The sequence below is a fragment of the Erpetoichthys calabaricus genome, chromosome 10, assembly GCF_900747795.2.
Source record: "Erpetoichthys calabaricus chromosome 10, fErpCal1.3, whole genome shotgun sequence".
Classification (NCBI taxonomy): domain Eukaryota; kingdom Metazoa; phylum Chordata; class Cladistia; order Polypteriformes; family Polypteridae; genus Erpetoichthys; species Erpetoichthys calabaricus.
In genome coordinates, this window is record NC_041403.2 from 1,546,348 (window position 1) to 1,562,602 (window position 16,255).

Here is a 16,255-nt window from a genome sequence, read left to right on the forward strand (position 1 = left end):
ACATCAGTGCTTATTACATTATAAGCTTTTCAGTGTGTGTAAGAGCCAATTTTAGAAAGTTAAAGTTTTGAATTAAACTCATATTAATATTTGCTTTATTTGAATGGAACATAATTTCTTCTATAGTCATAGACAATGGTATAGTCTTTTTCCCCCTATAAGTTAGTAAGAGTTAGAATCTTCTTGCTATAACTGAGAAACTGTGAGTTAATAAGCTCAGTTGTGTTTAGAACAGGTCCCAGTAAAGAGGGACTTGATAAACCCATTTTAAGTTTAGAAATGGGATAAGCATACAGTTTTCTGACCATTTTGAAATGGTTCAGAAATTATAAGAAATTAATAACGATTTAAGTTGTAACAAGATTAAGCTCAGAACTACATTTTTCTAAATACAGTTTTCTCCTTTTTTTGCTATTTTAATTTTTCTTATTTTTTTTTTGTGTGAACTGTTTTACTTTAAAATTTAACTAAACTTTTTAAAAACGAAGATATTTTGTCTGTGGAATCATTTCTGCGCGTCAGGCCTTTGCTGAATCTCATTTTTTTGAGTTAGAGCTGCAGAATTTTGGAAACTTTGGGAAAAGCAGCTACAGTGTGGATGATTTTTTGATTTATACAATCAAAGTGTCTGACTTTAGGTTGTGATGAAAACAACCAGTCTGCTGTACAGACCTAAGCAGACGTCAGTATACACAGGCAATTGTCCATGTTTGTCCTGTCGTGGCTAAAAATAGTCACCAGAGGGCTTGAAATGAAAGGCTATTAGGAGTCTCAGGATAGGCAGAGTATAATTTTATTGCAATAAAATAACAATAAAAATAACACAGAATCAACCCAATACGGCCAAATTGAGCTGAGCCCCGAACAGTTTCAAACCCAAAACTTATATATCATTTCTTATCACTTTGTCCTTGTTCAATTAGCTCATTCTGCACCTGGCTTTACTGTCCATTGTTTCTCTCTAGTTTCTGTTTTGCTTATTTTTGATTGATCTAAGGCTGGGCAGATGGCTTCCTCTTACCATCTTTGGGCTTTCTTATGTCATTTCCTTTCCTAAGCCTTCCAAACTTTTTTATAATGGTGGCCTGAAGCTTAAGCTTTGATTTAAAAGAAATATGGCATGTGCCTCTATTTAATCATTTGCTTGGCATGCTTGATTTACATTTAATTTCTGTACTTAGGTTAAATGCTAGTATTACTAATTTTCTAAACTTATTTATGTTAGAACATATTTTGTCATTTTCCTTGCATTACATCACCTGACCTTGGCAGCAATGCCTTCTTGCCATCTTTGCTGATTCAATATTTCAGCTGGCTTCGTACGTGCCTTACTAAAACCATGTTTTCTGGCCTCCATGAGAACAAATGTTCTCATGCCTTCTTATCTTGTCCTCGGCTAGTTTCTGTGCGTTAATTTTGTCCTATTTTATTTTTGCTTTCTTAATACTGGTAATTTTCCTTCAAGCTTAAAAAATAATGCAATATGACTGATTTTTTAGTTAACCATTTGCTTGACCTATCTTATTTGCTTAACATTCTAACTTCTGCTTAATCTTAATGTTTTAGAAGCTATTAATTACTTTTATGCCTATTTATGCTAATATGCTATTTATACCTAATATATATAAAATTTTCCCTTCTATAGTCCCACCTGCACTTTGTATCCCGCACTTATCCCAATAACTTCATGGATGTGGGGGGTCAAAGCCCATGTTCTTCTTCGTGCTGTAATGGTGTGTATCAGTCTGTTCTGCGAGTATAAAAATCACATAGCTGTGAATACCTGAGAACAGTTTGCTTTGCACTGACATGTGTCTGTCTGTCACCCTTGTATCCCATTTGCCATGTTTCACAAGTGTCAGTGAGTCACACACAGAGCAGTCAGAGGATGTCATTCTTCTTGTTCCTATTATGTAATTGGCCTCTGCAATTTGCCTCATGCTCAGCAGATGTCACTGCTCTTCCTTTTCTACTGCCATATCACTTTATTGATCAGTTAACTGTACACAAACTGGACGCCATTCTGAAGCACAAGAAAACTGTGAAGAAAGCCACTCGGACACGGGAAGAACATGCAAATTCTAGAAATATCAGTTTAAGGTAATATTTATTTAAACAGTTTGTTCTACAATTAACTCTAATACAAGATGCTTTATTAGTTAATTACCAAGATCACAAGATAAGCATAATGCTACATATCTGTGTTAAACAAGGTGAAATGGGAAAGATAACAAAGTAAGGCAATAAATGTGTCAAATATTTAGAGAACTAACATCAAACAGTTCCCTACATCTTTACATTACAACTTCACTCGATCGAAACAGCTGGTACTTTGGTGTACAGATTAGTGTTGCTCCCTCATGACTGTAAAGGCATGGGTGGACTTTACTTGACTTCTCCAGGTCTCTGTGGACTTTTTTCAGGTCATCCCATATTCTTGGATTAATGGGTGCAACTCAAAGTGCATGTGGACTGGGGTTCGCATTAACCAACCCTCTAATGGATTAAAAAGTTGTAAAAAAATATATTTTTATTTGAATGGAATCAAGTTATTGAAGAATAGCAAAACAAAACATATCAGGAACTTCTTTGCTGAATGAGGCCTTTCAGCTGTGTATCATCAAAGTAGGCATCAGCAGCTCTTAGCATCTGCTGCAGGGCCTTCAGGATCAAAACGTCCGCATGAAGGTTGATCTCCGTCTCTGTTGAGTAGTTCTTAACTGGGGAGATGGAGGAGACGGGAACTCCCAGCATCTGTCCAAGCTGAGTCACCTGGAATCAAAATGGAAAAAAAGGGTGAAGTCGAGGAAAACTCAAGTGAGACCTGATTTATGATGGATGGAAACATCTGAGCTGCTGCTGGTTGAGTTTCCTGATTATTTTCATCTTCAAGTGTTTAAACTTGCCTAACTAAGATGGAAGCTTTCAAACCTTGAAGATGATCCCACTGCTGACACTCTGACAGTACAAGTTGGTTAAATGACTTAATCATGGAGACACAATGTGTAAATACTGAATGAACAAACCAAAGTTTGTCTTGTAAGTCAATCAAATTTGACTGAAGAAATGTTTGTTCAACCTGGATGTCTGTTTCAATGTGAAGGAAGAGAATTGGTCTGAACTGAGAAAAGCGAGTGCAGAAGGACACAAATGTGTAAGGTGTAAGGACCAGAACTGCTTTATATGCATTGTAGAAATGCAGAAGGCAGGCCCAGCTAGTGAGACTTGATGATCCCTGTGACAATGACACTAATTCAGGATGATCTGGACAAATTGAATTCAGCGGCAGACAGGGAGCCCATCTTCAATTTTTGTGTTCGTCACTTAACACTGAGTAAGGGACATATTGGGAGATCTTCTAAAGAAACACATGCATACGGTACATCAAGCTGTAGTTGAACCCGTTATATGCATGCATTTTTGACTGATAACACAGAGACAGGTGGGCCAAACAAATCTTCAGCAGCGACTCTCTTCTGTCTCTGAATGGTCTAAAGTACATTCCCTTCACACTGTCTCACTGCCTCTGCACTGTTAACACTAAAGAACTGACACATGATAGTCACATGGCGTCAGACACAAGAGACCGCCTGTCAGCCAGCATTAGGTCTGGTCTCCTGGAGGGTACTTGAATAAGCGTAGAGACTTTACTATTTAAAAGACTTTAATTTAATAATATCACACAACAAAGAAGAGCTGATTATAACCAATGAACACTTTATCAGTTTCAGATAATTAATTGTCATGATGAGTAGCAAAGAAGAAAATTGGCAACATGACAGAGAATCTCTGGATGCTACTTGTTTGGTGGGCTGAGTTTGCACGTTCTACTACTTTACTTCTTATGATCACATCACACTTATGACTACCAGCGCCCCAGTCGGTCCCTTTAACTCACCTTCTCATAAAGGTAGCGGCTCCTATACACTGTGGCCAGATCGTTTGTAACTTTAAGGCAGGCTTCATCTATCTTAGTGACCAACACGAGCAGAGGAATCCCTGCAAGAAAAGAGACAAGAGTCTGTGTGTGTTTTTCTTTGGTAGAGTAATATATCCCTGTACTTTCCCCTTTTCTATTATTAATGTGTAGCCTTTGTCAGAATGCCTCAAATCTCACAGACTTACCACTCTTTATCAGGTATTGTACTTTATAACTTCTCCCCACCTTCCCTGCTACATTTATAACTTCAGGCAATTAGGTGTAGTAAAAGACCAGCAGGAGTTGAGTTACAATTTTAATAAAGCATTATTGATAATATTCATAAACAATAACAATATGCAAAGTACAAGTGAACACTGGCAACCATACAACCTGATAAATGTTGACGTGTAGTTTCAGGTGGCACACAGACTTGTTAGTTACTTTAAATGTCTCCAGTTAAGTCCTCATTTGTGGTCAGCTTTCTTCAGAGCAGGCCGCATGCCTGTCTCAATATGGCTGCCGAGCTGTGCTCCTCATTGTGTTGTCCTTTTCAGTTCATGGTGTGTGAGATGCTCCTTCATCAGTTGGTAAGAGAGAGTGAGGGGTGAAGCAAGCAAATTTATAGATTTCCTGTCCAAACCCTTTAGCAAATAGGGCATCATGGCACTTGATGGCTTCAGGCAACTTTAGACCTACAGAATTCTGGTGCGACACAATGGTTTCACACCTGCCCTCCAAAACAGTGTGTTAAGGTGAAGCTTGTCAGCTAGGCAGTCTGGATTTCCTGTGGGGTGTGATTGAGAGAGTCCTGCAGAGAATCACTGGTCAAACTGGTTTGATGCACTTCCCACAACTCTGTCATAAAATTACAAATAGACTCAGTCCTAAAAGTGTGTGTGTGGGGGGTTCTTAACCAAGTAACCATTGCTGTTCTTATCAATGACAGACATTAGTGTTATAAGTTACAAATAAATAAACAGCAGTCTGTAAGTAATCTGGATTTTTTTCTCCCCTTTCTTATATTCTTGTCTAACAGGATGATGACAACACTGTTGAACCATTGAAGGGGTCTCAGAAAGACTTTATTTTCAAACTAACACTATTAAATTATTATATTTTGCTAGATTATTCATTATTATTCCATAAGATTATTATCATTGCCATTTCTTCAGTAGTTCGATTAATCTCAGTGGCCTCTGATGTCAAGGCCTATGGCAGATCTTCTTCACTGATGTGGATTTCTTACCACCATTTGTTCTGCAGAACCTCACAACTGATCTGACATTGTCAACACTAAAATCACTTTCACCCAGGATTATGGTTAAGGATAACCTTTTATTTTATAACTCAAATAAAAGCAGACACCATCAGCAGTCAAATAAGAAGGGCGAGTATGTCCTTTGTGCTACTGGGCCAAGTAAACTGAGCTCATTCTGTACAAAGTGATCTGGAGAGACTTGTAGATTTTTCTGACATTTTGGGACACCTTTACTGTCAAATTTCTAAAATATGTGTTTTCTTTATTCACAACTACAGTATGACATAGGACTAAGTATTGTGAATATTGAGTTTCCAGTTTGTTAATTGCTGAGGTGTTGGGTTTGCAGCTGTTATTTTGCTTTTATTACTTACTTGAAACACTCAAATTGAAGAAGAAAGGTGGGACATGAGCCTCTCACGAGACACAGCACCACAGATCACTCCTGCAAGCTTACTGCAATGTCCTTCACTGCCAACCAATGTCATTGTGACTGTTTACATACATACAAACTGCTCTGAAGACCCTTTCTATTGCACTTGCAGTGTACAACTGGTGTTTGCAACAAACAGTCGGCCTGTGCAATATGCTTCACTTTCACCACAGCTCCCTGTGGTTGTTTTCCAGTAAGCTACAGTTTGTGTCTGCATTGCTGCTTGCCATGAGGCTCTCTGCTATGTAGATAGATAGATAGATAGATAGATAGATAGATAGATAGATAGATAGATAGATAGATAGATAGATAGATAGATAGATAGATAGATAGATAGATAGATAGATAGATAGATAGATAGATAGATAGATAGATAGATAGATAGATAGATAGATAGATAGATACTTTATTAATCCCAGGGGGAAATTCACATATTCCAGCAGCAAAAATATTAAATTAAAGAGTAATAAAAAATGCAGGTAAAAAACAGACAATAACTTGAATAATGTTCAACGTTTACCCCCTCTGGTGGAATTGAAGAGTCGCATAGTTTGGGGGAGGAATGATCTTCTAAGGAAGTACCGGCGGCTCTGTCCTTTCTTGCACAAAGAATCAGTATGTAGCTGCCTGTAGTGAGAAGGACCAGAAGGCACATTTCATGGCCACTTCATGGGTAGTGTTATGCTTGGCATAAGCTGTCACTGAGATCAAGATGAAGTTTTTGCAAGCCAGACAGATAACACTATCTGTGGGAATGGCCATGGCACTTGATAGACTAGAGGAGGGTTTCTTTTTAAATAAATGTAATTTTGGTATGACCATTTATACCTGCACAATAAACAGACACAATCCCGGTGCAATCAAATTATTTATTGCACAAGTACCTTTCAATACAGACTTTGTTGTTGAACACATTGTACAATAAATGCTTCTCTTCTTGCTTTCATTTTACTTTCCTACCCTTCACTCCTCCTCGGTGAGCTTTGTCCACTGACACCCAACTCCGACTACTTCTTTTATACCATACCTAGAAGTACTTCCTGTGCTAACACATTACATGCACTTCCTGGTCAGGCAAACCTCCATAAAACAAGGAAGCCTTCTCCCCACAGCTCCCTCTGGCGGCTCCCATGAAACTTAGCAGGACTGCCCATTGGAACTGCAATTCCCATGCAGCCCTTTGGGTGTAGTAAAGGCAATGACAGTTTGTTTGTCCTTCTCCACTTGAAGCCCCTCTGTGAGCCCACCACGCACAGCTGTTAGTGGATTAGGAGGGATAGTGACAGCAAGGCTGTCTGAAAGGCACTTAAAGATTTTGGTCCAGAATGATGTTAATTTGGTGCAGGCCCAAAACATGTGGCCCAGTGAGGCTGGAACTTGATTGCAATGTTCACAGGTGGGATCTTGCCGTGGAAACATTTTGGACAATTTTAAAACTAGACAGATGTGCTTGATAGATGATTTTAAGTTGAATAATTGTATGCTTTGCACATATGGAGCTTGAGTGGATTCTGTGCATTGCTACTTTCCACTCCTTTACTGAGATGTTAAGTGAGAGATCCTTTTCCCACTGTACTCTGTGATTTTTGAAAGGGAGGGACTGTAAAATGGTTTTATATATTACATAAATGTTATCTGAGTCCTCAAGAGCAGAATTAGGTGGGAGGTGAGGAAAATTGGGCAGGTTTTGTTTAACAAAGTTTCTAATTTGAAGGTAGTGAAAGAAATGTGTTGCTGGAAAGTTAACTTTGGAGTGTAATTGTTCGTAAAATGCAAAGACGTTGTCTATGTACAGATCTCTAAGTGATTTAAACCTGAATATTTTCCAGATATTAAAAACTGTGTACGTTTGAGAGGGTGGACAAAGGTGGTTCTCGTGCAGAGGTGCCACATATAAAAGCTTCTCTATCTTAAAATGCTTCCCATATTGGTTCCATATTGGTTTGTTAGTATATTGGCGATAACTTGTATTTACTGGAATCTAAGCAAGGAGTATAAAGAAGTACTGCAGGATTTTATTTCTATTGCGGACCAAACCTGTGTATGTTGATCTATTTGTGTCCATGTCCATGTTTTTATAGTTTGTATATTTGCTGCCCAGTAATTAAATTGAAAGTTAGGTAGAGCCATGCCACCTTCTGATTTAGGTCCCTGTAGGGTCGCCCTTTGGATATGTGGATATTTGAATTCCAAATAAATGAGGTTATTGTTGAATCTAACTTCAACCTTTGTTTCTCTGACAATAAAAATACTTTGTTACTAAGCTTGTTTTGAGAATGTTTCAACTTTACTCGAGTATAAAATTTTTTGTCTTCTTCTAGTTTTACTTCATTACGTTTTCAAATGCAAGTGACTACTTTTACTCTACCACATGTTGTTGAACACGTTCATTACTTCAGCATCCATATTACTAACCGAGAATGCTAAACCGGATGGACGCAGGGACATCCGGCCATGGGCCGTAGCTGCAAAAAGACGTACTGCGCAGGCGCCCCAAGAAATGAGGGGCCGCGAGAGGCGGACAAGACCACAGAAAAAAGGAGTCAAAGAAATGAGGCGCCGCGAGCACAGAAAAAATGAAAAGGCACAGAAAAAAGTAGTCAAACGCAGGCGCCGCACAAAGCCGCACGAAACCCATTGCACACGAAACTAGCACACAAAAAAAAAGAAGACGCTCGCGCACAACAGCAAGGCACCCCCCCTACAGGCACCGGACGGGACACACACCAAGAGGGGGATTTAACAAGCCCCTGGAACACAAAAAAAAAGAACACAAAACCACCCCACACACCCTACAAGCAACGGACGGGACACACACAAAGAGGGGGATTCAACAAGCCCCTGGAACACAAAAAGAAAGAAGACGCTCGCGCAACAACAATCCTCACCCACCCCCCTCCCCCCCACACATCAATAAGAAGTGACACCCAAAGCCACATTTCTAAAGGAAACGGCCATATTAAACATACGTCATCTCAACACCTTCACACTAGGCAGCATAGGTGGATCTCCTTACAATAAAGCACTATTAACCGTTCAACTGCAGAAAAGGCTCCATATTAACAGTGAGTGCGATCCTCCTTATTACTTATCCATATTTCGCATGCTGAGGAACAAACAAGTCATGAATACACGGTCACGGGTAAAAAACGATTCGGCTCGGATAACGGGACCAAACACATGAACCCGAATGAAACAACAAAATACACGGCGGCGCATACAACGCGCTTCGGAAACTCCGGGTGAAAAAATGTCTAGGATCAAAAAACGCAAAGCTCAAGTAACCCCGTTACAGAGACGTGCCCAAATGGACAGACACAATGAACGTAGACGCATACAGCGCGCGTCTCAAAGTGCTGCATCGAAACAAGCACGATTTCAAACCGAAAGAGCTCGCGTCTCAGAGATACAAAAAGGGAGCGAAGAGACAGAATAAATGAACGCAGATGTCTACAATGCGCATATGAACTGCCAGAAAACAAGCAAGCAAGACTCCAAAAGCAGAAAGCTCAACTGACCGACATACAAAAACGGACAAGGCTCGATACAAACAATGCACAACGTAGACTGAAACGGACTTTTCGCAAAGCGGAGGCGAATCAATTAAAACTCAAAAATAGCGCGTCACAAATAATGGACATGCAACAACGCGGCACTCAAACGCCACAAGCAAAACATGCCCGTTGCGGACATCAACACAAGACACCTGCTAAACACTTACGCCAGTTGGCTGACAACGCCTTCAATAATGAGTCCACTATTGAGGAAAATTCATTGGGATTAATGAATGTCATTTGCAATCATTGTCATTCACTTAACTTCCCAGAAGAAACAACTAGCAATACAAATAATGAATTTACACGTTGTTGTCAAAAGGGGCAGATTAGACTGCCTCCTTTACATTCATATCCTGAATATCTACAGAAGCTTCTAACTAACGATGTGCCTGAAAGTAAAAACTTTATGAACTGCATTAGATCCTACAATAGTTCATTTGCTTTTGCATCTACCGGAGTACATATCATGCCACCAAAAGGCAATGGCCCATACTGCAAACGCATATGTGGACAAATATTGCATCACATTGGAACAGTGCACCCTGAAACAAATCAAGTTAATCACATTAATAACCAGGTCATTTCATTACTTCCTGGAGAGACACGGCTCTTTATAAGCTCTGACAAAGTTGACTCTGATGACGACAATGAACATATAAATTTCCCCTTAGAATATTTGAAAACTATTAACCCAGCTGGATTACCACAACACAACCTTACCTTTAAAAACGGAACAATAATCATGCTATTAAGAAACCTTAACACTAAACAGGGTTTATGCAATGGCACACGGTTAGTCGTCAACACCATGACACACAATGTTATTCAAGCAACAGTTCTTACAGGATCACATGCTAACAATACTGTTCTCATTCCTAGAATTGACCTTACGAGTTCTGACCTAGAATTACCTTTTACATTGAAACGCTGACAGTTCCCCATTAAACCTGCATTTGCCATGACCATCAACAAATCACAAGAACAAACCATGGACAAGGTTGGCATCTACCTCTCTGAACCCGTTTTTGGACATGGACAACTTTATGTTGCCTTCTCACGTGTTCGACGTTCATCTGACGTTAGAGTTAAAGTTATAAATGATCCATGCCAAGGAAGACTCATTCAAGGACAAGACACCATCTTTACTACTAATGTTGTATACAAAGAAATATTCCAATAAAACATTACTCTATGCCAAACACTCTATTTTTAATTTCTATAGGCATCATCCAAACCTGCACACTATTCTATATCTAATTCATACATCTCACTCTTTGTCATGCCCCAACGCCAGGGGTTGGCGAGCAAAGCGAGCAGGGGGTAGAGCCCCCTAGTTAAATCAGAAAACAAAAAGGCTACTCAAACACACACAATGCTTTGTTCAGTCGGTTATCTAAAATACAGGATTCTCCTGCTTTAGGAACAGCTTTGAGAATCAAGACAATGAAATGTGTACTTCTGGGTGCTAACACTTGATCAGCCAAGCAGTTAGTTGAAATGCGCATCACTGCAGCCTGCACAGTGTTGTGAGGCTAACGGTTTAGGGCGGGGGCTGATGGCTGGTGACATGCAATCTCAGTGTCAGTTATTTGGACAGCTGAGACTGGGGCTGATCCTCAAGCTGCTGTGAGGTGTGCTTGTGTGTTCACGTGCCGTGGTTCACTCATCTTGTCACATGTGCTGTTCTTATCTTCCCAATTTATCCTGGACATCTCAACAACAAAACAGATTATGAACTAGATAAACAAGTTAAAGAAAAAACACAAGACCATTCCTTCAAAACTAGAAGTCATGAAGTCCAGGAAATGTTCAAAGACAAGAGCAGTGTCTTGTTAGAGTTTGTTTTGATGAATAATGGTATTATTAAAACAATCCTGTCAAGTTTCATGTAATTAAATGCTATTTGAACAAATGTAGGATCTGCTTGCTTACTGGGACTGTATGGATAGATGGATAGAATAATTAAACATGTACTATGAAGTATTTCAATGTTCCTCAAACGTTTTGAAGAATCAGCTTTCTAAGCTTACAGATGGTTTGACACTTATTAGAGAGCTTATTGTGTGGCGATTGGTTACTTGGAGAAAGAAAAGGAAGGACATGAATTGAGGGTTAGTACATTTGAAAGAGACCGTACTGCTGCAATAAATGATTTCATTGAGGGTCGCACACAGCACAGCAAGCATCTTGTGGGAGGCATGAACAATCTCTGGACAGGGCGCAATCTCATTGCTACCACTGCTTTAGTTAATTTTATCATGAAAAAGATATCAAGTATATCAAGTATCTTTGTATTTAAATTGTTCAGAGAGCAGTAATGTCAAGAATGTAATGTATTCTGTCGTATGTTGGTTTGAGAGAAAGCCTATTTAAGAAGCACATAGTGATTCACATACATAGAAGAACACATAGAACGCAAAACATTTAATGTGCTATATTAGTTACGTTGGGATCTGAGAAACTCTAACAAATTTAACATTGATTTTAAGATTAAGTTTATGATGTTTTACTTTAATAACAAAATAAACTATGAGATTAAAGTGGGCATTTCAACCTTTTTTTCACTGTGTCCCTATTTTTTTTTCTTTTCTCTCTACCCTAATATGCTTCCGTATGACACTCAGACGGTGGGCTACGACTTGCCTTTTCACATTGACTTTGATATCTGACAACTTCTATTTTTATTTAGGGCACTATGTTACTTTTTGAACTTGAACTTTCAAATTTCTCCGCCACTCTGTATCACTCATTCATCTTTCATTTGTTGTTTATACCACTGCTTAAGCCAACAAATAATATGTTTTTCCTTGCTTCCACTTCGCATTCACTGAAATTTTTTTTTACGTGCTTTTGCCATTGTCTTTTAACCAAACACTGAAAGGAAGGTGATATTTATATTGATTTGCACATCAAAATATGCAAAATTCTGGGAGGATTCGGGGTAGGGCGGCAGGTGTGTGCACATGTGTTAAATTTCACACTGACCAGATTTTATGGAGCTGAAATGCGTTGAAGTTGGCTTATGCACAGTTTTGTTCATCTGAAGTTTTTTGTGTGTACACACATTTCTACTTTTGTCTGTACACCATGTTTTAGTGTGAATTCTACGTACAGTGTTATGAATGAGGTCCCTGTTCTGGATCTCCTGATGATTAAATGCAGACCTTTTCATACACAAGTATGGCATACTGGGACCTGTGGTCCCATTGTGCAGCCCTGTTGGGTTTCTGTGGGGGCCTCTAGGAGGAGCTACATGGACTAGTAATTCCTACTTTGTGGGGCTTCTGTTTGACCTGAAAGTGCTTTCAATGGGTTATGCCCAGGCACTAGAAGTACTCCTGGGTCCAACATAAAAGAAGCCAATCCACGTCATCCAGGAGAGTCAGTGTGGGATGGAAGATAACAAAGTAATTAAAGAAGATAAGAAAAGTTGTGCTGTGTTTATGTAGCTGTCGAAGCCTTTTGGAAAAGTACTTGTGCTAATAGACCCTTTAATTAAACTGGGATTTTTGTTGGTGAGGCTGTGTCTGAGGTTTGGGGTGTTGTATTGCCCCCTAGTGGTCACATCTGGAACTTATCATGCATAACTCTCAGACATTGTGTTTGCTTGCAGCTCAATTAGTCTGTATTTAGGATTACGTCTTGCTTCTCAGTGTAGTTCAGTGGGTTTTGTGACAACAAAAGGCCAGATATAAACAACAGTGAACTTTCTGCACAATTGTAGACATGCCTTTCTCTAACTTTGTTATTCTTGTATTGTGTATGTGTTGCTTAGCAGATGGCACTACTCTTATTGCTCTTCTTCATATAATTATGGTGTTCATTATCACTGAAGTGCCCTGTGTGACTTGCTTGATGCTCTGCACATGTTGCTGGCCTTTTTTTCTGTCTGCTGTGTCACTTTGCTTGCCTATCACTTTGCTGTTATAAATCCACGACCGCAGGTTAGACTTCTTTTCTTCATCAAGTCGCTAGGACTCAAATCCAAGTCGATGGCACATAGTAGTAGTAGTATCAGGGCATGAGTTTTCAATTGAGACAAAGATCAAGGTTCTAGCCCAGTAATTTGTGTGTTTTTAAGTAATCATGTGACAGACGTACATGCTGTAGAATTTCATATGTTGTATAAGAACGAGTCTCCAGACATCATAAAGGTTTGGGGCAGCCACCCGTATATTATTTCCCAGCCGAAAAAATTTTTGAAATATTTGAACAGAGATATTCACAAGACTGAGTCCAAAACAGAACTGATGTTCTGTTCAGGTAAGATGGCAGTTTTAAGGGCTGGGGAAGGAAATGATGTCATCTAGTCTGGAACCAGAAGTGACATCATCAGATCTTGATGAGAGTTCCCGGGAATGGTCTGCAAGAAACTGAGAGAGACAGTCAGCACACTCTGCCACCCCCTGGTCTGATAGAGTATTACAGTTCCCTGGGCCCTTTAGCTGTCTCCTAAACGCACGTGTGTGACAATGCATATATTTGAGGTTCCTATACTTCTCCTCCTGCCCACTACTGATGCAGCCCACGATAGCAGTGTCATCAGCGAACTTTTGCACGTGGCAGGACTCTGAGTTATATTGGAAGTCCGATGTATATAGGCTGAACAGGACCAGAGAAAGTACAGTTCCCTGTGGCGCTCCTGTGTTGCTGACCACAATGTCAGACCTGCAGTTCCCGAGACGCACATACTGAGGTCTGTCTGTAAGATAGTCCATGATCCATGCCACCAGGTATGAAACTACTCCCATCTCTGTCAGCTTGTCCCTAAGGAGCAGAGGTTGGATGGTGTTGAAGTCGCTAGAGAAGTCCAGAAACATAATTCTTACAGCACCACTGCCTCTGTCCAAGTGGGAGAGGGATCGGTACAGTATGTAGATGATGGCATCCTCTGCTCCCACCTTCTCCTGGTATGTGAACTGCAGAGGGTCGAGGGCGTGGCGAACTTGTGGCCTCAGGTGGTGAAGCAGCAGCCGCTCCATGGTCTTCATCACATGCAACGTCAGAGTGACAGGCCAGAAGTCATTCATCTCACTAGGACGTGATGCCTTTGGGACTGGGGTGATGCAAGATGTTTTCCAAAGCCTCGGGACTCTCCCCTGTTCCAGGCTCCGATGCACAGACCTTCAGCAGTCATGGCGATACTCCATCTGGACTCGCTGCTTTGCTGGCACAAAGTCTCTGCAGCTCTCTGCTTACCTGGGCTGCTGTAATTGTGGGTGGGGGGAAAACTCTCTCCTATGCTGGTATCAGTAGAAGGATGGGTGGAGGGTGCAGTACTCCGAGGTGAGAGTGGGTTAGGGTGGTCAAACCTGTTAAAGAAGTTGTTCATCTGGTTTGCTCTCTCCACGTCTCTCTTAATGGTAGCACCCCGCTTCAAGCTGCAGCCAGTGATGATCTTCATCCCATCCCACACTTCCTTCATGCTGTTGTTCTGCAACTTCTGCTCCAACTTTCTCCTGTACTGCTCCTTCGCTGCCCTAAGCTGGACTCGGAGTTCCTTCTGCACACTCTTGAGCTCATGCTGATCACCGCCTTTAAAAGCCCTTTTCTTCTGGTTCAAAAGGCCCTTGATGTCACTTGTAATCCATGGCTTGTTGTTAGCATAGCCGCGTACAGTTCTTACTGGAACTACAATGTCCATACAGAAGTTGATGTAGTCAGTAATGCAGTCAACAACCTCCTCAATGTTCTCACTACAAGATCCCTGCAGGATTTCCCAGTCCGTTGTTCCAAAGCAGTCTCTCAGAGACTGATCTGCCTCAGGGGTCCACTTCCTGAATGAGCTTGTGGTTGTAGGTAGGACCCTCACTCTTGGCTTGTAGTGAGGCACAACCAGGTTATGATCTGCTTTCCCAAGTGCAGGCAGCGGGGTGGCGCAGTATGCTTCCTTAACGTTTGTATACAGTAGGTCTATTATCCTATTTCCCCGGGTGTTACAATCCACATACTGGGAGAAAGCAGGTAATGTTTTGTCCAGTGTCATATGGTTAAAGTCTCCAGCAATTAGCACAAGCACCTCAGGGTGCTGCGTTTGTAGTTTAGCAACAGCGGAGTGGATGACGTCACCCGCTATCTCCATGTCTGCCCAAGGAGGGATGTAAACAATAACCACAATGACGTGTCCAAACTCTCTGAGCAAGTAATAGGGATGCAGACTTACAGCCAACAGTTTGATGTCCCTGCAGCAAGTGGAAATTTTGACATTTACATGTACAGGGTTGCTGGTGCAGTCGGCCCTGGATCCTCCTGGTGCAGGACAATGCCCAGGCTCATGTGGACAGAATGTGAAGGCAGCTCTTGGATAACAAAGGCATTGATTCCTCTGGGACATTATGTATTGGTGCATCCAATGCCACAATGTGGTGCCAGAGACTGCACAGGAGCTCACTGATGCCCAGATACAGGTCTGAGAGGAGATCCTCCAGGATACCATCCACCATCTCATCAGGAGCAGGCCCAGATATTGTTGGCAGTGTGTACAGGCACGGGGGAGCCATACACACTGCTGATGAAATTCACACAAGTTAAACAGGCTGTGATTTCAATTTTTGGCTTTGATTTTCAGTATGATGTTGAATCCAGCGGTAATTTATATATATATATATATATATATATATATATATATATATATATATATATATATATATATATATATATATACATACATATATACACACATATATACTGGGCCGGGATGCCCAGGAGGACCGGAGGAGGGCTTGTGCTTACTCCAGAACACGAGGGGGTGTCCATCCTGGTTGCTATGGGGGCAACGGGTACAGTGCTTGGAAGCTCAAATCTGTAGGGGCCCGTGGTCACCGCCAGTGGGCGCCCCGATGCCTTGGGAGCCCTGGACCTCAGCACTTCTGCCACACCCGGAAGTGCTGGGGGGAAGAGGATTGGGGACACCCGGAGGACTTCTGGATATACCACCAGAGCTTCCGCCACACAGGGGTGTGGCTACAGAAGCTCCTTGGGATGCACCTGGAGTACATCCGGGGTGAATAAAAGGGGCCAACTCACTCCAGTCATTCGCAAGAGTTGGGTGAATGTGGACGAGGCTTGGTGGGGAAGAGTGGAGG

General features: G+C 41.1%; 1 protein-coding gene across 1 annotated transcript in view; it reads right to left on the reverse strand.

Annotated features, from left to right (window-relative positions):
• Positions 1-2,090: 2,090 nt before the first annotated feature.
• LOC114658639 (interferon-induced protein 44-like) overlaps positions 2,091-16,255 on the reverse strand; it is a 636,217-nt gene continuing 622,052 nt past the window's right edge. The window contains exon 6 of the mRNA XM_051932770.1: positions 2,091-2,772. Coding sequence (XP_051788730.1) covers positions 2,578-2,772 — 195 coding nt within the window. The 3' untranslated portion in view covers positions 2,091-2,577. The remainder of the gene's footprint in view (positions 2,773-16,255) is intronic.